Below are 24,490 nucleotides of genomic sequence, written 5' to 3' on the forward strand. Positions count from 1 at the left end.
CCACCCATTTCATATGAGCCTTCAATCAGCTGGAATCTCCGGTTGTGAACTATTAAAATTGTTTTTGTATCTGAAAACAGTGGGATGAAGATTGCACATCTCATTTAGTGAGTCCCTTTTTAAAAAAAAAATATGCTTTTGTTGTGTTTCCAGAACAGCAACCCCCTAACTTCATGCTGTTTTTGAATCCACCAAGATTTGAAAATGGGAGAGATAGATGGTAGTGGGCCCTGTTTGTTTTCAAAATAAGTCATGGCCTATTGTGCCTGCAGATCAAGCCCATGTGGTCATCCGCATTCCTCTTTGCTGATGTAAGGAAGTTAAACTTTAGGTGACCTTTTGAACTTCATCAAAGATTTTGACCCAGTACTATTATTTGCACTATTTCTGTAGTAGCCTGTCTTTAACACGTAGACTTGAAACTAAGTTTAGTTAAGAAGCTCTGTTTTGGTGACAAGTTTTTCCTTGCATTCTCTCTTGGCAGAGCAATATTTATACTGTTTAAGGGTGTCTTCTTCAGTAGATAAGTTTTCTCAATAAACTCTAACTGAAGCAAGAGTACAGAAAATTTCATTGCAGTGATGTTTATTTCAGCAACGTGAAATTCTTGATGAGATTCAGAGAAGGGAAGAAGAAAAGAGAGAAGAAAGAAAAAGGAAAGAAATAGCAAAACAGGTATTTTCAACATTCTCCTTTTGTTATGCCAAGTTACTAGAAGTGGTTGTATCATGCTTTTGTAACTATTGGAATTCCTTACAAATTGCTTTGAAACTTCTATGTCTACAATCTCATTTTGGAGCCTGCAAACACAGAAATAAAGATTTCTCCATACCAGAAGCAGGTGGACAGTGAGATTTCAAAGTTATGAAGACATAATTATTCCCTATCCCCATGTGACAGAATCATAGTGTGTATCAGGGTTGAGGCAGAGAAGCAATGCCGTTTGTAGTCCCTATTGGGTTGCCATCTATGGCTTAATATATACTATTTAGTCAAGTAGATTTTGTGCGATGTGGATTCTGTATCCATCTATCCATTGCTTAAAGTCCCCAGATGCTTCTAGCATGGGTTGCTTTCACCCTTGGATGTTACACAGTAGTGTTACTTCTGTTATTCCCTCTGGTGTTGCTGCCGTTGTTGTTTATTTATCACCTTCCACGTATGTCCCAAGGCGGTGTACAAAATATACAGGCATCCCCCTTCTTGTGCATTCAAAGAACGCACGAGCGTGCATGCGCACATCACTGTGAACCTGGAAGTGCACATTATTGATCATGACGTTGCAAGTAATACTGCAGAAGAAACAATACTGAATCTTTAAGGAGATGCTGACCAACCTCCTCTCCAGAAAACCCAAAGTGGAGGTTCACAGGGGCTTTGCATGTTTATGTATTTAAAGAATTGGGGTGCAATCAAGATATCCCCTGTGTTTCTGTGTTTCCAGGAGCGTTTGGAAAGTGCTGCTTTGACAAACCAGGAAATATATGTCGGTAGAGATATCACAGGGAACAAAGTAACGTCCAGTTTAAATGGAGGTGTTACAGAACATGGAGGGAACAATAAATACCGTGCAAATTCCACAGGGCGTTCCAAGTATGTATAGCTGTCCTTCTGAATGGAATGGGAGTGTTTCAGTGAAAATGTGTGCACTTGCACCCTATTACACACGATGTACAAGCACACATACAAAGTTATCAGCATCTGCTTGTGCAGATTGATTTGCAGGCAGGCATACTGTACTTATGCGTAGCACTAGCAATCTTACAACTAGACGTAGGGGATGTAAAGTCATTATTTGCTTTACAAATGGAGCGAGTGCATTTGAACTTTTCCCGGGTATGTTTCTGTGGAGTACTAGGGGCCATGTCCCTGCTTGCTTTCCACCTTGTCAAACCCTCCCCATTCCCAACCCACTAACCCTATTCCCACCCCACCTCATGCCACTGCTGCAGCCAAGTGGGATGAATAGTTGGTCTGGCAGGAGGATTAGCATGGGGAAGAGGCCCAGAGAGGTGGCCAGCCTGGAGATCGGCTGCTGCCGTATCCAGGCTGTTAATTCTAATAGGCAGTGGTGGATTACTGGGCTAGTTGGTTGTCACGTCTGGGCACCTTCCTCATTTCTGTGCTGTTCTGCCACTTTTCATGGTAGGTTGTGGTGGCCTATCAAACCAGCTGACCACTGCTTCTGGGCATCTTCCTCTCTCATCACACTGTAGTCCACAGTGTCATCTGTCGACCATGCAAACGGCTGTATGGTGACAGATGAATACAAATGGACACACAGCACATCAAGCACATCAATTACCATGCTGTAATTTTTAAAATAAGGTTTTCCTTTTAAGATGGAGATCTCAGGAGTGTAGGTTTATCAAAGAGGTTTGCAGGATTCGTGCCCTGCCTGGCAGAGTACAAAATTGGAGTCGCAGTGACTGGCACTCTAACCACAGGCCTTTGCTATGTGTTGCTGTGGCTTTTCTGAACATTTTAAATAGCAACAGCTGAAAATGCCACTGAACCTAATGCTATTGAAAATGCATGAACTTGCTGTTAAGACTGTTCACTTGTAGTAGTACTTGGGGCCACTGAATTAAATTGCTTTTCTTGAGCATATATGAGCACCTCAAAACATAATTGTGTTTGGTTGCTTTGTAGGAGAGAGCGTCAGCATTCGGCATGCAGTAGTGAAGAATCTCCGGGAACTTCTGAAATTCTGAATTTCAATGCCAGTAGTATTGGTCTACTCAGGGTACACAAAGGAAAGTGCATAGGTAAATGGAAGAACTGCCATGCATTGAGAACCTTTGGTGCGTTTTTTCTATATAGAAATGAGGGAGCAATGAAAGCTGTATTTAGTTTGTTCCCTGGCAGTACGGAGTCGAAGCTGTTCAGCTATGTGAAACAGCCTGTTAATATTAGAGTGAAATGGTTTTAGTTGATTTTTTGAAAAAACCAGCTAAAACTTTAATTGTGATTTAATTAATAAGGACACACATTTGCTTTACTTTTGAAGTAATTTTGACTCTAGTGAGTTGCTATGATAGGCAATGAAACAAATACAGTCAAACCTCGGTTGTCGAATGTTGCCCGTTCCGGAACTCCATTTGGCTTCTGAAATGTTCGGCAACCTAGGCGTGGCTTCTGATTGGTTGCAGGAGCTTCCTGCACTCAAGCGGAAGCCTCTTTGGACGTTCGGCTTCCGAAAAATGTTCGAAAACTGAAGCATTTACGTCCAGGTTTTTGGTGTTCGGGAGCCTAGGTTTGACTGTACTAAGGTACAATTAAGAAACTTACATTACATTACATTACTTACACTTACATTAAAGATCACTTCTCTAGCACACTTGCTCACATGGGGAATAAATGTGCCCAGGATCCAAGGAAAGGAATGAATGCAGGAGCAAGCTATATATGTAGCCAGTGCTTTGCACATTTTAAACTGAATAGTGGCTTGTCCCTCTTGCAATTAGAAACATTGGCAGTAATAGCCAGCAAAGCCTAGTGGCAGCTCTCTGCCTTGCCTGGGTGGCCTTCTTTTCCTATTTTGACAGTGAAGATTTAAGATTTCTCATTCCAAGATTTTTATGAACCTTTGCCCCAAATGCAGCATCCAAATTCTACCAGTTTGGTAGAATTGTTGAAAGCCATACAAATGTTGAACAAACCTCCTTTTGTGTGGCTTTTAACTGTTCGAAGGAATGTTGAAAGGATGTATTGGCCAACATAGAGGTTTACAGGAGTAGCTCATTATAATGATCTTTGTTAATCTGTAAGCATCTGCTTCAAAAGCTGAAGCATCCACACACAAGCCTTTTGTATTTCTCTGTGCAGACAAGGATGAGCAGCTTGGTAAATCAGTCTACAATGGTTTGGAGTTGTACACTGGCAACTTCGTCCTGGTCCATGAGTGGGTACTTCAGTGGCAAAAGAAAATGGGGAAATTCCTCACAAGTCAAGAACAGGAAAAGGTTGAAAAATGCAAAAAGCAGGTAATCGCCCATTTGTATGTGTTGTTCTGCCTTGTGCTCATGTGGGCACTTCTTAATACTGAAATAGTAGTGGATCATTAAGAAGCTGAAACAACCTCATTGAAAATGATGTTACATTGTTCGGCTTCTTCAGCACTTATGCAGAAGCCTGCATCAATCGTTTTTGGAAAGAATCATAATAAACCACGAGAGGAATGTCTAGGGAGTCAAGAGAGTTTTTTCTAAGGGCTTTTAAAACCTGGAGGGATGTAGGTGTATATTTTGGCTTTTTGTATTGGCTCAGTTTACCTGTAAGAGGTGCAGCCGTGTATGAAAATCTCCTTCATGATTCAAACTAAAAAGCACACACGAAGACTTTTGGGGGCATTTTACTACTCCAACCAAATTTCAACATATCTCTGGGCAGTAAAATGACCCCCAAACAAATCCATGTGTGTGTGGTGCCTGCAGAAGGGCATGTAAATCTACTTCCTGGGATCAGTTTTTGTTTGTAAAACTCCACAAGGCTGCTTATTATTATTATTATTATTAATCTGAATACCTGCTATTGGGTAGAACAAAAAGCACCCCAGTGGCCAGAATCAATAAACTTCTTTGGATTATTTTTTTTGGCCCAGGTTGTGGTTGTGGGTTCAGAAAAAAAACCTTTGTATATGGGTTCTTAAAACTGCTGCTCTGGATCAGTTTTTACTGTAAAACTACTTTCCCTAGCCTGCTAAAATGGCTTAGACAAAAATAAAAATACCCCCGAATGCAAAATCATTTGGGATTTTTAACTTTTATTTTTGCCCCATGTGCTTTTTGTGTACAAGCAGAAAACCATAAATGGTAAGTGGCTGAAATTTGGGGTGTGGCTTATTCCTATGCAGATATCGGTGCCCTAGATGGACTTCACTGTAGACTACTTCTGTGTAAATTCCACAGTGAAAAGTGCATCTGGGACAGGATTTTGTCCACCATTGGGCATCAGGGTAAATGAGAGGTGAGACAAATGTGAGTCACTGGATGTGTTTCTTTTGAACAGATACAGGGAGCAGAATCGGAGTTCAGTTCTCTGATGAAGTTAAACCACCCCAACATAGTCCGTTACCTATCGATGGCCTTTAAAGAGCACAGTGACTCAATCGTGGTGGACATTTTGGTGGAACACATTGGTGGAGCCAGCCTTTCTACGTACTTGGACAAAGAGATCCCCCTTCCTATGGCTCAGCTGCGTCATTACACAAACCAAGTTTTGTCTGCTCTTGACTACCTACACAGCAATTCCGTGGTGCACAAGGTTCTGAGTGCATCCAGCATTCTGGTGGATAGTGAAGGAAATATCAAACTGACAGACTACAGTATTTCCAAACGCTTGGCGGATATCTGCAAGGAGGATGTTTTTGAACAACCCAAAGTTCGATTTAGTGAGGATGCCTTGCCGAACAAGCCAGGGAAGAAAGGAGATGTTTGGCGGTTAGGGTTGATGCTGCTTTCCCTCAGCCAGGGACAAATGACTAAGGAATATCCAGTCACAATTCCAAATGATCTGCCTGCTGACTTTCAAGACTTTCTGAAAAAGTATGCGCCTATCTAATTATTATTTTTTACGCTTTCCAATCAAATAAAAGCATATACATTTAACAAGAATGCTTATAATTCAGCATAAATTGGGCTGAGGATTCATGGTACAGTCATGCCTTGGAAGTCAAACTGCTTAGTTCCTGAACGTTTTGGCTCCCAAATGCCGCAAACCCGGAAGTGACTGTTCCTGTTTGCGAACTATTTTTGGAAGCTGAACGTCCGACGGGGCTTCCAGGGCTTCCGATTGGCTGCAGGACCTTCCTGCAGCCAATTAGAAGCCACACTTTGGTTTTGGCAGTCGAATGGACTTCTGGAACGGATTCCATTCGACTTCCAAGGTACGACTGTATTTTAAAGATAGAATCATAGAATTGTGGAGTTGGAAGGACCCCGAATCATAGATGTACTCAAAGATTACAAAGCAAAGGAACTCTTTCAGGAACTGGGTTGGCGGTAGGGAACTCTTGCTACAGGCCTAGTTAGGCCTGCCAGGCCCTCATTTAGCCCATGAAATCATTCTCGCCAAGCCATGCCCACCTGCCTTGCACCTGACATTGTTTATGGCATCAGGTGCAGGTGCAGGACCACTAAAGATGCATCTTCAAGGCCATGTGCGCAGCGCTTCTTAAGCTCTGGTGGTCAGCTGATTGTTGGCCCTTGCATGCCCAGTGCTCTGCAAAAATGGGTCACCAGTTATCTGACTTGGCATTGAGCAGCTTCCCATGTTCCTAAAACCATCGTTAAACATGCATTATTTTGAATTCCATTCAGGTGTGTTTGTTTGGAAGATAAAGAAAGGTGGAGCCCTCAGCAGCTATTGCAACACAGTTTTATAAACCCACCACAGGTAGTTGTGATGGAAGAAAGCCCAGAAGGTAAATAGTCAACCATAAAAGATTATTATTATTATTCCTTGATGGCAACTTTAAAATGTTCCCAGAGGCAGAAAGTAAAGCCCTAGGAGTAAATAACTCATTAAACAAAACATATTGCATACATAGATAAGAATAAAAGCAAAATTGTTGAAGTATATCAACCAACCTCCAACTATAGCCTGCTGTTCCACATTGGCATCTAAGGAAGGAAGAATCCACGAAAGCTCATGCTATTTCAATGCTGTCATAGACAGACTTAAACTTAAATAAGACGTCTTCTTTAAAAGACACAATAAGCAAGCATTTGAGCGCTGGAAGTAGCCAAAGTACAACATTGAATCAGATTTCAGTCATTTTATGGAATTTGGCTCCTGACTACATTATTTTCTTGAATGGGTTGTTATCCCACAGGGCCGCCCCATCCATGAGGCAGGCTGAGGCAGCTGCTTTAGACAGTGGAATCCAAGGGGCACTGCCTCCATGGGTGCCTGCCACCAAAGAAGCAAGGAGAAGTGGTGACGGCTTCTGGGTTCTGACAAGAGCTTGTGGTCCTCTCGCAAGATCTTGCCAGAACCCAGAAGCTGCAGGTGTGCAGCTCCACCAAGTGAGGCTGCAGCAGAGCAGATGGCACCTTCCTGTTTTGCCTCAGGTGATGAAACAGAATAGGCTGCTCCTGCTACTACTAGTGCTTTATCTTTTTGCCTGTGGGGATAATTTATTTCCTTCCGTCCGTCCGTCCGTCCTTCTATAATCAGCTTGAAAATATTGCCAGTCCATTGTCTTTCTGGGTAACTAAAGAAGGATACCTTGTTTTGAGCCTTGACTGTGGAATGGCTTAGCCAGGTAGTGTTATCTATTGTTGGAGCTTCAATGCTTTTGTGTTAGATTGACAAGTTTAGTAGTGGTGGTTGGCACATGTCTTTTCAACTGAGTTAAATTTAAACTGTAAACACAGCTGAGATGGCTATAAAATATAAATCTCCACATGGTCCTTAGCATTTCCTTTCACGAATTGGCTTCAGCTTGCCTCTTATATTGATTGAAGTGGTTTGAAACATCTGCCAATATGACTTGGCAATGACTGTTGCAGCAAACACAGCACATGGAGAAGAATAGACCCGCATCTCAACAGAGGTTCTTAATGCATCACATTATGTATCATGCACACTCTTGATTGTCATCATTTAACATGGAATTGCTGATTTGTTCTTTCCTTCTCAGTGACTTTTTTGTTTGTTTCAGATTCAACAGGAATAGATGATATTGAAACCGTTATCCCCTGCAGTCAATATGCAAGCGATGTCTTTGTCACAGAAACACAGAAGCAATTTTCTCGTTATTACAATGAGTTTGAAGAGTTACAATTGCTTGGTAAAGGGGCCTTTGGAGCTGTCATCAAGGTACATACAGTATGCTGTGTCAGACAGATTTTGTTCCATGGAGCATGCAATTGGCTGATAAGGGGATGAGAAGTTTCCCGGAAGGAGCATCTTTTATGATTTTGATTGAAACGTCTGTCATGTAATTTCCATTGGGCAGGTGCAGAACAAACTGGATGGCTGCTGTTACGCGGTAAAGCGAATTCACATCAATCCCACAAGCAAGCAGTTTCGAAGAATTAAAGGAGAAGTGACCTTGTTATCACGCCTGAACCATGAGAACATTGTGCGCTATTACAACGCGTGGATAGAGAAGCATGAGAGGCCTTTGCTCAGTACTCCGACATCGGAAACCACGGAAGGGAAGAAAATGGCTGACAAACTGGCTCAGAATGGGAAGGGTGAAGCGGAGTCCATGGATGACATAGAAGCAAACGCCCCTCCTCCTGTTCTGACCAGTTCAGTGGAGTGGAGCACCTCATGTGAGAGATCATCAAGTGCCAGGTTCAGTGGAGGGGATCAGGAATCCAGTGATGATGACGAGGATGAAGATGGAGGTGTATTTGCACAGTCATTCTTGTGAGTAGGGGCGTAAGTTTCTTTCCTTTTTCCTATAAGGCATTTACTGTCAGTAGATTGGGTCCTGAGCTGCCCTGCCAGGGATGGAAGGGCTCCTTCTGTTTTGATTGATTGATTGATTAATTCTATTTCTATGCCGCTTTTTGTTCAGATAAATCCCAAAGCGGCTTACAAACAAAAGATTAAAATAACATAATGGAACATCACGAATACATCATAAATCGTATAGAATACTTAACAAATCATCAGCAAAACAATCCCAAATAAAACAATTACCATCTATGTAACACTATTAACAAAACAACTAAAAAATAAGCTAAACATCACAGCTACACCAAAAATCATATTATAGGATTCACAAAGTACGACAGCATTCCTATCTATAAAACAACATTAGCAATATTAACAAAATAGGGTGAAGGGACAGCAATCAAGTGGAAACTCAGTGGTCCTCCCTCTAGTTAAGGACCAGGGAGACTTTTGCTGATTTCCCCTCAACCCTCTTGAACAGATTTACAGGGGTGTGTAGTGGGAAGAAGGAATCAGTAAAGATTGCTTCATGTCTCCATCTCCCACTAGTGGGAGCATCCAGTGAGCAGAGTTCCACTCACAGGAACACTAGATCCAAGCTATGTATCTGACTTCATAGGGTTTGGATACTGACTTGATTTTATTTCGTTCTATGAGCATATCAGTCTATGAAATGCATTGGAAACCTCCTTAAAGTTAATCTGCACATGCATTTACACATCACGGTACCTAATCGCTCAGTACCTTATCACTTAAATGCAGTGCATCAGGATTCTGAACTGCCTCTCTTATAAAAGGTTGTGTTTTGAGGTGATGTGAAAGTTCTGTCTGTAAATTTTAATCTCTTGATGGGTATTTCTGCACGTGCAATTTTTCATTTGAAGACATTTTAGTGGTGGACATTCACATGTTAACTGGTTTTGAAGGGGTTGGAATTAAGTGGGATTCCTCTTAATGTTGGAAGGGCACTCTCTTCCTGTGTCCGCTTGCCAAAGGCTCCCTCAGGATACATTTGATAAGCTTCTGAAGAAATTCAGGTATCCATAGAACATTGCTTGAAAATCACTGCTTTTCCAGGATTTTGATGTTCTCCTTTTTCATCTGTTGATTTTAGGCCAGCAGCGGATTCTGAAAGTGATATCATTTTTGATCATGAAGATGACAACAGCAAAAATCCTATGGTGGTAAATACTGTAACTAAAAGTACCTTTCTGTGTCCTCTTAGAAACAATTCTGATCTCTATTGTTATTCATCAGTTGCAGCCGTTCTGATACCATGAACTAATACAGCATCCAGTAATTTGTCATCTGTCACTTTGCATTAAAACCTGCACGCTGTACAAAATAAGCCAGGTTTAAATAAAGGCAGTCGATAAAGCTGTTGGGATTTTGTTAAGTGAATCCCGCCCTTAAAAAACCCAAGATCAATATAACTATCTGCATAACTGACACAGGCAGTACAAAATCAGTCCAACACGGCATTAAAACATCCTAAAAATACTTACCCAAGGACTAAAGATACTGAAACATGATTTTAAAAAAACTTTACATGTTTTCTTATAATGCTCAAAATGCATTAATATACCGTACTTTTCCATGTATAAGACATGGGTGTTTTTTTTACTAAAAATAATGTTAAAAAGGGGAGGATAGTTTATACACAGCGGCAATGTCCCCCCATTTTCTAAATTTTGAGTCCTCAAAAATAGGGGGCATCTTATACACGGGGGCGTCTTATACATGGAAAAATACGGTAGGTTCCAGGCAAGCCTTACTGGGGAGGGCATTCCATAACCAGTGTGTCACCACTAGTCACTCCCTAGTACCACCTATCCACCGTTTTATGTTGGGAGGACCTAAAGAAGGACTTTTGATGAAGATCTTAAAGTCTGAGCCAATATATCCTGGAAGAGGGGATCCTTCAGGCAACCTGGCCCCAAGACTCTTAAGACTTTAAAGTTTATTACCACCTCTTTGAATTGAAATGGACTGGAAGCCCATGCAAATGATGAAACGTTGACATGATGTGCTGATATCTACTAGTCCTCATTAATAATCTCTCTGCCCAATTTTGGCTGAGCTGAAGTTCCCAGAATTTTTAAAAAAATGTTCTAATAAAGTCAGTGCTTTAGGGACAAAAACTGGCCAGCTTTTTGACCAGATTTGACAATTCAAGTTTCACATCCCTAAAGGATACTGCCTATAGAACTGTCTCAAAACACCCTTGCTTTGCATCGCTATGCAGTTGGGGCTCTGCGCAAGAGCATTACTGACACTACTTCTTCTGGAGCGAAGTCAAATTCTTGTTCCGCTGTGAGAGCAGCAGCTGTGCCTTTGAATTCTGGAATGTAGAGCTTTCCAAAGGGCTGGTATAGAAAACATCTTCTGCCTGCCATAAAAATATTGATTAGATCTCGAGTTAAATTTCTGGCTGTAGAAAGAACAAAGAAAAAAGAATTAAGCATTCTGCCTGGATCCTTGATTGACAGCTCACGTTGCTGGCAATGTATCTTGGATAGTCTGGGCGGGTGGACTAAACCTCCTCCCATGGTGGCCTGCTAGCAAGTCCAGCCAAATCTATTGTCACTACCTAATAATGAGTCCAGCATTTTTGCACCATAGTTTTTATTGGTGTTTAAGCTTAAGGGTGTTTCCTTAGTATTGTGTTTTACATGGCAGCACGCTCCAGTTATGAAGTTAAAACATTTGACAGGCTAATGGTCCAGATCTCAGGATGATAGAATACTTCATTATAGGTTTGCATGGTTGAGGGTAGATTTGTACATACTGTAAATATTATGAATCCAGTGCCCCCACCCCAGTCTTAAGTGATCCTACAAGCAGGCATAGGTATTAGCATACAGCCTCATGTGGCCATACATGCAAGTATAATGCAGTGATGTGGTGGGGGCTCAAGTCAATGCTTGATGTCAAGAAAAATAAAATTCAATCCAAGTAAAAATGGAAACGGCGCAATTACATTTGGCACATAAAAACCACTGTGGTTTTAAAAAGTACAAGCACTCACCTGGTTTGTGAATATCGCTAGATATATGGAGAATCTGTTTGCTTGCATTCTACTCTTGTGTTTATCTGACACAGGATGAAGGCTACAAAGGGAAAAATAGTCACAGTGAAGAGGATGAAATGTCAGCGATTCAGACTGTTCACCATCTGTACATTCAGGTTAGAAACTCTTAGACTATGTTGTAGAAGACTGCATTTTAATTGAGCCTAAGGCAGCATTTGTACATCACAGGTAGATCATAGTTAATGGTTTACTATGAATGTGCAAATGATTCCCACGCCCCACTTCCCCTAGTTATCTTAGTTCTGTGGTAAGGAGGGATGAATTCACAGGGATTGGCCTTTTTTGGTTTTTAATCTCTGTATCCAGCATTTATTTGGTGGTGGTGATTTTTGAATGACTCTGAAAACAAAACTGTTTGGCTTAGATTTCTATTTCACCCTATCACAAAAGCTCATTGCATTTAGGGTTCAAGCACAGTACATATGAATTGTAGCCGGTTTATTAAAATCACACATGTTCATCAAAAGGGTAGGCTACAAACTTGAACAGTAAATGTTTATATATGCTAATACCATCACAGTGATATAGTAAGAAATGTGTTCAGTGCTAAGCATAACCATGAAGAGAATGTGGCTTCCTGTTTTTCAACTGTTTCTTCATCTTATATCTGAAGATGGAATATTGTGAAAAGAGCACTTTGCGGGATACCATTGACCAAGGCCTATATGAAGATACCAATCGCCTCTGGAGATTTTTCCGGGAAATTCTGGATGGATTAGCTTATATCCATGAAAAGGTGGGCCACATTCATGCCAAACTCAATCAATTAAAATAATTGGGCAAAATTCCTATTTGTTTTTGTTTAATCCACTTTTACACTGCCCATGCTCCAAAGTGCTCAGAGCTGCATAGATTTTTATCTTCCACAATAAACTGTAGAGATGAGAGAAGGAATTTCACAACCTTCGCCAACCTGATACCTTCCATATGTTGTTAGACTATAGCTCCCATCATCCCTCACCAGGCTGTCAGGGGCTGCTGGGAGTTGTAGTACAAATATCCCAGTCCTAGTCTGACTTTCTACCCACTGGTCCACACTGGTTCTTCTACAATACGAACAATATCCTATTTCAGGCATGTCCAACAGGTAGATCGTGATCTACTGATAGATTGCAGGGAGTTCCTGGTAGATCCTGGCTGACCTCTGGCCACTCAGTGATCTCCTTACAAAAAAGCAAAAACAAGAACCCCAACTTTGGCTTACTAAAAAAACCTGAACAACTTTGGGAAGATCACTGCCAGTCTTTTTACGACAATGAGTAGATCACTGCCAGTTTTTTAATACTGTGAATAGATCACAGTCTGTTGGGAGTTGGACGTCCCTGTCCTATTTGATTTGCACATATTTTTCATTAGTTGCAAGAGACCTGGTTGATTGTTAGGAGTTTTCTAAGTAATGAGTGTTTTAATTAGAGCAAAGGGTATTTTTTCAAAAAGAGATGCTTTCAGCAAGGAAAGCCCCTTGTAAGTATATATGTTTAGCATTGCCTTCTTAGGAGCAATAGCAAATTCTTAGAGAAACTTAAAAAAAACTCCATGAAGTAGGAACGCGTAGAATATTTAAAGATTGGATCTGAATTTAAGTTAGTCGCACTTAGTTCCCCTTGAAATCAGTGGAACCTAAACTTACATTGCAATCCTATACCAGTACAGTGGTACCTCGGTTAAGAACTTAATTTATTCCTGAAGTCCGTTCTTAAATCAAGTCCGTTCTTAAACCGAGGCGCGCTTTCCCTAATGAGACCTCCCACTGCTGGTGCTCTTCCACCGTTTGGCTTCCTTTCGTAGACTGAGGTAAAGTTCGCTAACCAGAACACTACTTCCGGTTTTGCGGAGTTCATAAACTGAATAGTTCGTTAACAGGGCTGTTCGTAAACCGAGGTACCACTGTTCTTGGGAAGTAAATCATGACTAACTTTCCTATTGATTTGAGTTGATGCAGCTAACTTAAGCAATGGTCCTATACACACCTACCTGAAAGTAACTCCCACTGAACATAGCGGGAGTTATTTCTGAATAAACATGCATAAAATTGCATCGTTCACTGAGAAGCTCCACTTGGCTTCAGTGGGACATAGCTTTCTCTAATTTCCCCACAAATTGCAATTCCGGCCACTGTTGGGATACAGAGGGAAGTCCCCTCTGCAAATTTTAATCAGCAGGAAGACGTATATAGAAATATACAGTTTCTTGGGTATCTTGGGCCTATACCATATATATTGATATGTGATCCATATACATACCAATTCTCTCATATCAAACTCTGTTTTATTTTATTAAAAGGGAATGATTCACCGAGATCTGAAACCTGTCAACATTTTTTTAGATTCCGAAGACCATGTGAAAATTGGTGATTTTGGTTTGGCAACAGATCACCCAGCATATGTAGTAGGTGCTTTTTTAAAAGTTGAACTATAAAAATGTATAATGTAAGCCATCTTGAAAAATAATAATTGCTACATAAAAGAGGTTGCATATTAGTTTTTGTTTGTATGCACAGTGTGGAAGAGCCTCTTTTTGATAGAAGATAATTGTGGTTTTTCACTGCACTGTCTCTTTGTACTTTGTCACTTCAGTAGTATGTATTACATTTTAATCCTACTGTTCTTTTAAGGCACTCAGAGCTCTGTACATTGTACCTTCACATTATCAATCCTTCTGAGTTAGTGCTATCCTGTACATACTGGCCCTGTGAGTTTCATAACTGAGAAGAGATTTGAATCTAGTACTTGGGTCTGTTGCATAGATTTTGGAATATCTACAGTTCTGAACCATCCAACAATCTGGGGAGGCATACAATTCAGGTTTTCTGGGGTTTCTTTTTCAGGCAGACACAAGGCAAGGAGAAGGAGAGGATGGTTTGGCGAAAAGTGATCCTTCTGGTAGGTATAAGCAAATTATTTGTACCAAACATTAATTGCTTGTAATGTACTGTAAGAGAGATGGTAATTACAGGATTGCTAAAAAGTTGGACTAATACCACTATTCGGACAAATGATTTAAAAACAACCAACTTCTCCATTTAAAGAAAATACTATGAAATGCCTAGATTTTTCTTGACTTTGACAGTGCTTCTGCAGCGCAGTTGATAACTAAGTGTTGTCCTTAATAGGTAACTTAACAGGAATGGTTGGTACCGCTCTTTATGTGAGCCCGGAGGTCCAAGGAAGTACTAAATCTACTTACAATCAGGTAAAAGTCCCTTTGGAAACTGAGTTAGGTATGAGGGCTTTTTTGATCCCGGTCTCGTGAGTTGAATGTAGAGATCTTACTGTGCGTAGGGTGCCTGTCTGCTGCTGAAAGTTTTCGATGCTGAAATTCCTGTCCTCCCTCCATAAGCACTGAAGTTCCTTTGCCAATTATGACAGGGGAGCCCAGCAAGGAGAGATAGGATTGGCAGTACACACACACACACACACACACACACACAGAGAGAGAGAGAGAGAGAGAGAGACTGAAATAATTTGTAGATGTGCCTTCCTCTAGCACATGGAGATCTTAAGATTCTGCTCTCCTTATCTAAATCAAATTCAGTTACAAAATGTTGCTTGAATGTTACGTCAGAAAACAGTCTCAGTAAGGTCCCCCAAAAGGAATGGGTCTGCAGTAAGGTAAAGCGAGCAGATTGTGGCTCCATGCTTAGCTTTATTAGAATGGTTGTAAACTCAGGGGAATGGGCAGCGATGTATTATTTCCCTCTTTGCAACTACACTTAGTTATACTTTCAATCTTTTTCTACTAGAAAGTGGACCTCTTCAGTTTGGGCATAATATTCTTTGAGATGTCTTACCATCCATTGACGACTGCATCAGAAAGGATCTTTGTTCTTAGTCAGCTAAGGCTTGTACGTATGAAAGCTTCATAATAACCTGTCAAACATGACTTGTTGTTTATGTCACGTACAGATTTCTCTCTGGATCCAGCATTAAACCCATTGTAAAACTCTAGTTCCAGAACTTAATGCAAATATATTTTTTAAAATAAATATCTAGGCCAGAACTTCCTATTGACCTTTACCAGAGATTATTAGTTTTTAATCATGTCCCTCCAACCACTAAGCCAATACAAAGTCTCTCTAGAGCATAGATTTTATTTTCTGCTGTGTTAAGTAAAATACATTAGACCTGCTACAAAAATTGTTTGTGATAAGAAAGGGGGCTGCTACCTTCAACGTTGCCTGGGGTGGGAGGAGAACTCTACTGCTCTTACTTTTATTTGTAAAAAGCATGAAGGGAAAGTATTTGCAGTGGTATTGCACATTAATAAACATGTACCTGATGCAATGCATAATGAGCCAGTGTCTGCCCTGTATTACATGTGGGATCTATGTTTACATGTGGGATCTATGTTTGCTGTGCAGTGGTACAAATAAATAGAATCTACACCGCCATCTGGCACAATTGCTGGTGTGACTGCTTTGCCAACAATGAAAACTCAGTTTTGAGTGGCATCCCTCAGCTGTTAAAACCCTGGAAATATGCACTTAGGCATTTGACTGAAGAACTTGCAATCTTTAAATTATATTGTTCTGAATGCAAAAAAAAATCTGGCTTTGGGGAAGCATATCTTTTGCAACTTTCTTCATGTTTGATTCTACTCTGCTTTATTTCCCAGCCTTCTATTGAATTTCCAGAAGACTTTGATGAAGTGAAGAATGCAAAACAGGTATTCATAAACCTTTTTCAATTGCTGTGTTCTGTGTTCTCAAAGTGTAATCATAATTTTACCCTCTTTGTTTCACACCAGTGCACGCCCAAGCAATTACAATATAGCACAGAGACAAAGGAAAATAAATTATAGAAAGGGGAAGTAAACTACTGACACTGAAGTGTTAAGCCTGCAGAGCTCATTAGAATGGCTCCAAAAGATTAATTTATGTTTTACTCTGGAACTTATGCCACTTGTGGAATATTGACGTTACAATTATTTACTTTAAGTGTGTTGTTGGGAAGATGTGATTAAAAAGAAAAGAGCAATAAAAATGTTTTTTTTAAAAAAAGAAAACAAAACAGGACTATTTATTTTTGCTTCTTTTTTTAGAAATTGGTTATTGCTTGGCTCTTGAACCATGATCCTTCCAAAAGACCAACTGCAATGGAGTTGTTAAAAAGTGAACACCTTCCTCCACCTCAGATGGAGGAGTCTGAACTTCACGAAGTGCTTCATCATACTTTAGCGAATGTGGATGGGAAAGCTTACCGGACAATGATGGGTCAGATATTTTCACAGCGCATCTCTCCTGCAATTGATTACACCTATGACAGTGACATTCTCAAGGTTTGCTTTAAATTTAATGACTAGTACCCTGCAGGAATGAATGAATGAATGAATGAATGAATGAATGAATGAATAAATAAATAAATAAATAAATAAATAACCCACAGCTGCTGTTGAAATCTGAGGTCTTACAATTTACTCCTTTGTAAGGGCCAGGAGATGCTGCAGTCCAGTCTTCAGATGTCACACTCATCCAGAACTGAATACTTTTGCTTGATATCTTACATAAGATTATGCATGTCCACCTGTGCAGATATTAGATGATAATATGAGCGAATAAATGCCCTACTACTGATTGTTCCCCCAAATGCCTCACACTAGTTATGGTTGCACATAGATGTACATTTCCAATGAGCAGATGAACTTATCTGCATAGCAGGTAACAGAGAGTTTCTTGGAACTTAAGATCTGAGACTTTCCCAACTTTTCCTTCCCACGGCAGATGTTTCTGAAGGTTTAGGAGGGTACCTATGGAACAATAGCAGCTCGGGCAAATTGGTGAAAACGTTTTGTATATACCTTGCGAGAGCAGAACTGCTTTCTACTCTTGCTAGGAACGAAGCTTATGGGAATTAAGCATTTTCAACACTTGACAATGTGCCATACAAAACTAAGTTGCAGTAGTAGTGCTTCCAACATTGGCATTAAAGATGTCAATATCTATGTCCCCTTCTTAGGCTTGAAAGCACAGAACATGCAGTTATAACTACATGTTCTTTTCCTTTTACCAGGTTACATGGGGGAGGCACAAAACGTTTGCAAAAGCTTTTTGTGCCCTGTCTCCAATGCCGCTCTTATTTTTATTTATAGATGTAAAATGCTGTTAAGGCATGAGGGCATAAAAACTCCTGCTTCCAATTTAATACCTTTCTACATGACTAGAAATGTGAAAAACAGGTGTTGCAGGGGAGACATTATTTTTAGCAGCATTTCTAGCAAATGGTACTGTTCTGACACCTCTGTTGAATTTTCCCTTTACGTACTAGGGCCTGTTTTTGTTTTTTAAACCATCTGGATTCTCAACAGATATTCTGAGGCATGTTTCTGAGCCTAACCATCATATTTCCAGGAACACTAATGTTTAATCTTTAAATAATTAGTATAAAAAACACCCAACAGAGTGCAAAGGGGCCAATATTCAATGAAATAATCTGCTAGTTAAAACTAATGTTAGACTCTTTGCTGAGTATAACATCCATATTGCTTTCTCATGGTGTGACAGTATGGCTGTTCTGATTTGAGGCGGCTTGTACTTTGGATGTTTCCAGTGTTCAGAATTCCTTATGCATCATGATCATTCTTGATTCCAGGGCAGTTTTTCGGTGCAGTCAATCAAGATTCAGCAACATGTATGTGAGACAGTCAGCCGAATCTTTAAAAGACATGGTATGTATGTTTACACTATTGGTTCTTGAATTTTTTTATATGTAAATTGGGGTAGGGAACTATTTTTTCTCTCTCAAAAAAAGTGGGGCCGGTGGATTACAGAGACATTGATCAGCTCAAAGATTTTGCCTTTTTAGTTTTTGCTTCTATCTTAAAAAAATGTTTGAGTAATTGAATAAACTGAAGGCAAATAATTGAACATCAAACTGTTCACCTTTCCAGAGCCAGTCCAAAAACACTGTCTTGTGGGCCGCTGTGGTAATTTTAATTCGCCTACAACAGAGCACGATTTGGCAGGCTTACTCTGCCAAATAAGATTTGGCGCATATTCTAAATTTTCTTACGTCAGGTAGCATTCATAGGCACAATTTTCCAGGATGATCTCTGTTGAAATTAATGGACTCTGCCCAAGAACCCATAATGCTCCAGTTTATTCCAGTAAGGTTTTCACAAGAAAAAGTACATGTGAATTCTATGCAAAGAGAATTTAAGTGGTCACCAAAACTACAGCAGCAATTCAGTCTTTTAGCAATGAGAGAGTCCTCTTTCTGCTCTGCACCTATTACAGGGGTAGGCCCAATATCTCTTACAGAGTCTTGACCAGCCAGTCATGAACATACAGCTTTCTTATTAAGAAAAAAAGGAATGTTACATAGAGTGCATTGGCTTTCTAAAATTGTCTGCTAGTTCCCTGTTTGTGGTACAGAAATTAGACTCTCTCAATCATTTTTGAACAGGAGCTATCAAGCTGCACACCCCCTTGCTTATGCCTAGGAACAGAAAACTGTACGAACACAATGAAGCTTCATATTTAATGGATCACAGTGGGATGCTGGTGATGCTTCCTTATGATCTCAGGGTGAGTATAGTGTGGAGTTAAGTGATCTTAGAGTTTCTGCCCAGCCTCTTTACCAACTTTCCTTCGTTGACGATGAGGGCTGATTCAGACATGGATGTTGGCATTGTAGGGTGGTCTTCCATGCAGCTGAATTCCTATAAGACCTTACTACTTTGCAACCACTCTCCCTTCCCTCTTAAAATATTCTCTCATGCGGAAACCTGACGCATTAAGGAAACAATTTCTAGCGTTTATAAAAGGCAGATTAACTCAGAATTGTCTTTACGTACTCAACAACACATTCCTAGCGTGACAAATTAGCTTCGTTTAGTATTTTTGTCACTACAGTATAGTAAAATAATAATAATAATAATAATAATAATAATAATAATAATAATAATAAAATAATAAATAATAGTAAATGATTGTGCAGTCTGATTGGAGGAAGTGTTTTGTAGAATTTTATTAGCTGCAATCGATAAGGTGCTCTGACGTGCCTGTTCCTTTTTACCTCCTCATTTATTCATGTCATAGTTGCGGCCAATTCTGCTAAAAATAAAATGCTCATTTACAGGATTAAACTAGCAACAATTTCAAAGAGTTATTCTGTTCATTTAGCTATAAAATATTGATTACTGGAAGAATTTCACAAAATCTGAAACCACATAAATTAGAATGATTGGCTATGTAGATGAACCTACTGGAAATTTTGGTGGAAAACTTTCACTAGCATTGCCTATTTGGAATTAACAAGAACTTTTGACAATTAGGGAAATCATTTCTGAAGTCCTATAATGATAGGAAGCCTAATTTTCTCTATTTCATTAAGTACCATGTTCACTGCAAAATCATTTCAGCTACTTTTGTTTGATGCAATTATTTTTTTATTTACAACCTGCATTTTACATTTCCCCCTCCAGATTCCTTTTGCAAGATACGTAGCTAGAAATAACATAACAAATTTGAAAAGGTAAGGGCATGGTCCAGGAATTATTTCATTCTTTCTTCAAATGTAGTACCTGCCTGTCTAATTTTTGTCCCTTTAAAAATAAATCTAACCTATATAGGAGAGGCCATAGTCCACACTTTGCATCTTGTATCATTCCCTGGCATCTCCATTCACAAAAGGAATCTTGAGTAGCAGCACTGGAGAAGGCTCAAGTCACAGCCAATTGTTGCAAGCAGATTGGGGGTAGATGAGTCAATAATGTTTAGCACTGTAAAAGGCAGCTTCATATCTATTTGCCCAGACCGTTGGGAATGTCCAGTAATTGTTGATCTCTGCACATGATTTTATTGGCTGTGTTAATTGTTTGCTGTTGATACATTGTACGTTGCTGGTTTTTGTGTGTGTTGTAATTGTCCTTGGAACCTAGGGTTGCTATATTTCAAAAAGTAAAATTCCTGACACCCGCAAAGTTGTTGAGCTTTTTTCCTCCCCCCCAAATAGCAATAAATACGTCAAATAACTAAAAATAAATAAAAATGCTTTAAAATGTAAAATATTCATATTTTCCTCCCGCCCTCCCAGATATTGTATTGAGCGGGTTTTCAGGCCTCGGAAATTAGACCGCTGTCATCCAAGAGAGCTCTTAGAATGTGCTTTGGATATAATCACTCCTGCTGGCAACAGTTTTCTACCTATTGCAGAAGCAATCTACACAATTTCTGAAATAATCCAAGAGTTTCCTGTGTTGCAGGCAAGTGTTCCTCTGTTTTCTTTTTTTCCAAAACATACAGTGTTTTAGTTTTTGTTTAGTTTAAAAGGAGTCTCTTTCTCCTCCTGCACTTATCCCTTTAATGTTAGGGCAGATTAGGAATGAATTTGGTCCATTTTATAGCTTGCCTTACAGAAGTCTTTCAAAATTTTATGCAGTTTAGTTTTTCTTGCCTCTCTACCCAACTGTAACATATCTTTGCCAGACTTCTCATCATGGAGTGTATGTGTTTAGTATCTGTAAGCAAGACATTAAGGAGAAAATGTTGGATTTTCCAAAGATTTTGACATACTTTCCTTTGAAAAATCTCAAAACATTTTAAGAAAAAAATTTGCAGAGGAGAAGCAGATGTTATGAAACTGCAGGGAACTTGTACCAGCTAAGATTACTGGAAAATCACGCCGAGAACACAGCCACAATCCAGCGTGGCATAAACGTAGCCTTCTTTTTTATTTTTTGAAGCTTATATGTTAATGATTCTACAAATATTTATAAATTAAATACAAAATTTGAATAACTAGCTAGGATGCCAAGAACTGCTTAGATTTATGCAGTGAAGTTGCATTAGCTGAGCAGAGTTTTTGATGTTTTCTGACACACACTCTTCACACCACAATACTATATTCCTAGCTGTTTTCCAAACTACTCAGTTTCAAAACCACTTTTTGCAGTGCCAGAGCGAGAAGGCTTCTGTCGCAGATGAATGAATCTAAGCCTGATTAGACTCAGAGAACAAGTTTCATGGTTCATTGGATCCTGACCACTGTTTTCAAGTTGTACACAGCTAACACGGCTTAAGTGCAGTTTCAGACGAGTTCCTCCAAGTTTGAAGTACACTTCCGTTCTGATGTGCAAGACACAATGCTATATACAGTGGTACCTCGGGTTAAGTACTTAATTCATTCCGGAGTTCCGTTCTTAACCTGAAACTGTTCTTAACCTGAGGTACCACTTGAGCTAATGGGGCCTCCTGCTGCCGCTGTGCCGCTGGAGCACAATTTCTGTTCTCATCCTGAAGCAAAGTTCTTAACCAGAGGTACTATTTCTGGGTTAGCGGAGTCTGTAACCTGAAGAGTCTGTAACCTGAAGCGTATGTAACCCGAGGTACCACTGTATTAGGAGATTGAATGATTAGTGAACTTGTTTCTGCTGACTTAAGGAAACTCAAATTTGGCTATCATTAAAAAGGTAATGGGCATAAACACCAAACTTTGCTCTTTCTTAGGAAAGAAACTATAGCATCTTCTTGAATCACACTGCCTTACTGAAAGCTATCCTTCTGCATTGTGGGATACCTGAAGATAAACTCAATCAAGTTTACATCATTCTCTATGATGCTGTGGTAAGTCATTTATGCGTTCAGTAACCACAAGACTACTTTACTGGTTGCAGACAAGCTGCATAAATCATTGCAGTAGGTTTTGAAGGAGTTGCCAGTGGGAAAAGAGTAGGCGTTCACCAGGATCACAGAGAAGAGGAAAAAACAATGGGTTCAAGTAGCAGGGAAGTAACGTTAAGGTGAACATTGGATCAAATGTCCCCAACTGCCTTTAGGCTGTGATGCACCAGCTCTGCTTGCCGTGATTCAGCAAAGGAGATTTGTACACACGTCTTGCTGGTTCAGGAACCCTGGAGATGGTGTGGATGCTTATTCTTCATACAGCATTGGTTTTCCTGTGGGCAGCATTTGTCCACAGCCACATTCTGGCACATGTTGCATGAAAAGGAGTCTCTTGCCAGTTAGAAATTTTAATGCTCATAGCGAGAGAACAAATAATCCATTTCTAGGAATGAAGGTGCTCCCAATTAAGGGTTCCACCTGCTTCCCCCCTCGTCATCCACGTCACTTCTGCACCTTGCAGTGCTGATCTCGCAACCACTTTGCTTTCTGTGACGCCACCTTCTCTGCTCTCCTTGACCTTGGGCTGAGCAGATGGACGCTTTCCAGTGAAAGAGAGTCTGTTAACTCTCTCCCCCACTTCTCCTCCTGTTCACCACCCAGTTCTTCCCAACTTTTGTCTTCTGAACTATGTCCCTCTGCAAACCACCATTCCAAATCTATACTGTCCCACCGCTCCTGGGAAGATTCAGGCTCCTGGTCAGGAGCAGCAGGAGGGGGAGACTCCCACCAATTCTTCCTCAGTGCAGCCTCCGCAGCACGGTCCCTGACACCAGCTCAGTATAGTCCACACTGACTGGCAGTGGCTTTCCAGGGTTTCAACCCTGATATTTCCAACCCTACTTGGAGATGCTGAGGCTTGAACCCTGGGGCCACCTGAATGCAAAGCAAATACTTCACCACCGAGATACAGTCCTTCACCCAAAGCATAACCAGAGCAGGACTTAAGATCAGTTCAGGTGCAACACCAAATTCCAGGATTTGCATTCAGACCTTCTTCTGAGGGCAGAGACAGAACTGTTGGCTTTCAGAGGGCAAGAAATGTTTAGTTGTAGTGTACCATTGGTGTAGTGGTAACACTTGACTGTATGGTTGCCTCAAACCTCCTCAAGAGACTTTTTTTAACGCACCCAAGCATTTGAATGTTGATGTATGTCTCTCACTCAGTGGATTATTTTTAACTGTTTCTTTCTTGTATTTCTTTATTTGCAAATACAACAAAATGTTCTGTCACAGTGATCTTTTGTGGGAAATATGTACATGGGGGGTGTTTAGTGTGATCACTTTTAGTTATAATTGGTGTATGGTTTTTAATATTTCTTCATTTTCTATGTAAGTTTCCTTGAGACCTTCCAATATAAGGAGACATGTAGATAAAGTTTAATAATAATCTGCATATAAATGTTGAACATTTTACGGGTGACAGGGCAGAAATTTAAATGTCACATTTCTATTTTATTTTATAAAATTTAAGCACTGCTTGGTTTTTAAAAAACACAAATTCTCTTTTAAGTCCCCCTCCCAAACTAGAAATAAGAGAATATCAAACAGCTTGTATGTTGATCATTTATTTTGCTGCAGACGGAAAAATTAACTAAAAGAGAAGTGGAAGCCAAGTTCTGCAACATTTCTCTATCATCAAACAGTGTAAGTAATATGAAAATGCCTTGGTTGTGTGTGTGTGTGTGTGTGTGTGTGTGTGTGTGTGTGTTGTTTTTTATGTATAGATACATTTATACCCCACTCAAGCCCTGAGAGATTCTCAGAGTGGTTAAAAATTAAAAGCAACATGTTCAGTTTTCTTTCATAGTACTACGGAGGTTCAGGAGAGAGTGCAAATACATCCATGAGCATTTTACTTAACCTTTCTTTTTATATTCTCCTTCTTCCCATTTATAACAGGCAGGGCATAGCTACTCTCTCCCAATACTGTCTTTTACATTGGTTGGCATTGATCCGCATGTATTTTATATTTAAGTTAGCTGAGATTTATCTATTGGAAACAGACAGTATTTAAACACACTGAAACCACTGGGAACTGTTGCCAATATGCAGATCACACCCATTTTTCTATCTAAATCGGGAAAGGGCACTAAAGTGCAAGCTCAGTGCTTGGAGGCAGCAGTGAGCTGGAAGTAGGCCAGTAAACTGGAAGCTGAATCATGAAAAGCAGATATGCTCCAGCATGGTCACTGGAAGCTCAGGAGTGCCTCTTTCCAGCTCAAGCTGATTCACCAGCTTTGGCTACTTTGGGGTGGAGATGACTTGTCCGTCGTACTCTATGCTCTGGTAACTCCCAGAATAGGTTGTTGCAACACACTCTCGATGGCGCTGCCCTTGAAGATGACGCAGAAACTTCAACTGGTACA

At 40.1% G+C, this 24,490-nt stretch overlaps 1 protein-coding gene across 1 annotated transcript in view; it reads left to right on the forward strand.

Moving 5' to 3' along the window:
* Positions 1 to 24,490, forward strand: part of EIF2AK4 (eukaryotic translation initiation factor 2 alpha kinase 4) — a 39,254-nt gene that overhangs the window by 6,617 nt on the left and 8,147 nt on the right. Inside the window, exons 5-27 of the mRNA XM_053382148.1 lie at positions 595 to 675; positions 1,445 to 1,593; positions 2,653 to 2,768; positions 3,829 to 3,986; positions 5,011 to 5,546; positions 6,321 to 6,424; positions 7,667 to 7,824; positions 7,964 to 8,382; positions 9,527 to 9,596; positions 11,515 to 11,598; positions 12,117 to 12,239; positions 13,787 to 13,891; positions 14,331 to 14,385; positions 14,616 to 14,695; positions 15,246 to 15,347; positions 16,118 to 16,168; positions 16,544 to 16,780; positions 18,091 to 18,166; positions 18,904 to 19,025; positions 19,925 to 19,974; positions 20,536 to 20,704; positions 21,948 to 22,064; positions 23,703 to 23,768. Of these exons, the coding sequence (XP_053238123.1) occupies positions 595 to 675; positions 1,445 to 1,593; positions 2,653 to 2,768; positions 3,829 to 3,986; positions 5,011 to 5,546; positions 6,321 to 6,424; positions 7,667 to 7,824; positions 7,964 to 8,382; positions 9,527 to 9,596; positions 11,515 to 11,598; positions 12,117 to 12,239; positions 13,787 to 13,891; positions 14,331 to 14,385; positions 14,616 to 14,695; positions 15,246 to 15,347; positions 16,118 to 16,168; positions 16,544 to 16,780; positions 18,091 to 18,166; positions 18,904 to 19,025; positions 19,925 to 19,974; positions 20,536 to 20,704; positions 21,948 to 22,064; positions 23,703 to 23,768 (3,228 nt within the window). The remainder of the gene's footprint in view (positions 1 to 594; positions 676 to 1,444; positions 1,594 to 2,652; positions 2,769 to 3,828; positions 3,987 to 5,010; positions 5,547 to 6,320; positions 6,425 to 7,666; positions 7,825 to 7,963; positions 8,383 to 9,526; positions 9,597 to 11,514; positions 11,599 to 12,116; positions 12,240 to 13,786; positions 13,892 to 14,330; positions 14,386 to 14,615; positions 14,696 to 15,245; positions 15,348 to 16,117; positions 16,169 to 16,543; positions 16,781 to 18,090; positions 18,167 to 18,903; positions 19,026 to 19,924; positions 19,975 to 20,535; positions 20,705 to 21,947; positions 22,065 to 23,702; positions 23,769 to 24,490) is intronic.

The sequence above is a fragment of the Podarcis raffonei genome, chromosome 1 (genome assembly GCF_027172205.1).
Source record: "Podarcis raffonei isolate rPodRaf1 chromosome 1, rPodRaf1.pri, whole genome shotgun sequence".
Lineage (NCBI taxonomy): Eukaryota > Metazoa > Chordata > Lepidosauria > Squamata > Lacertidae > Podarcis > Podarcis raffonei.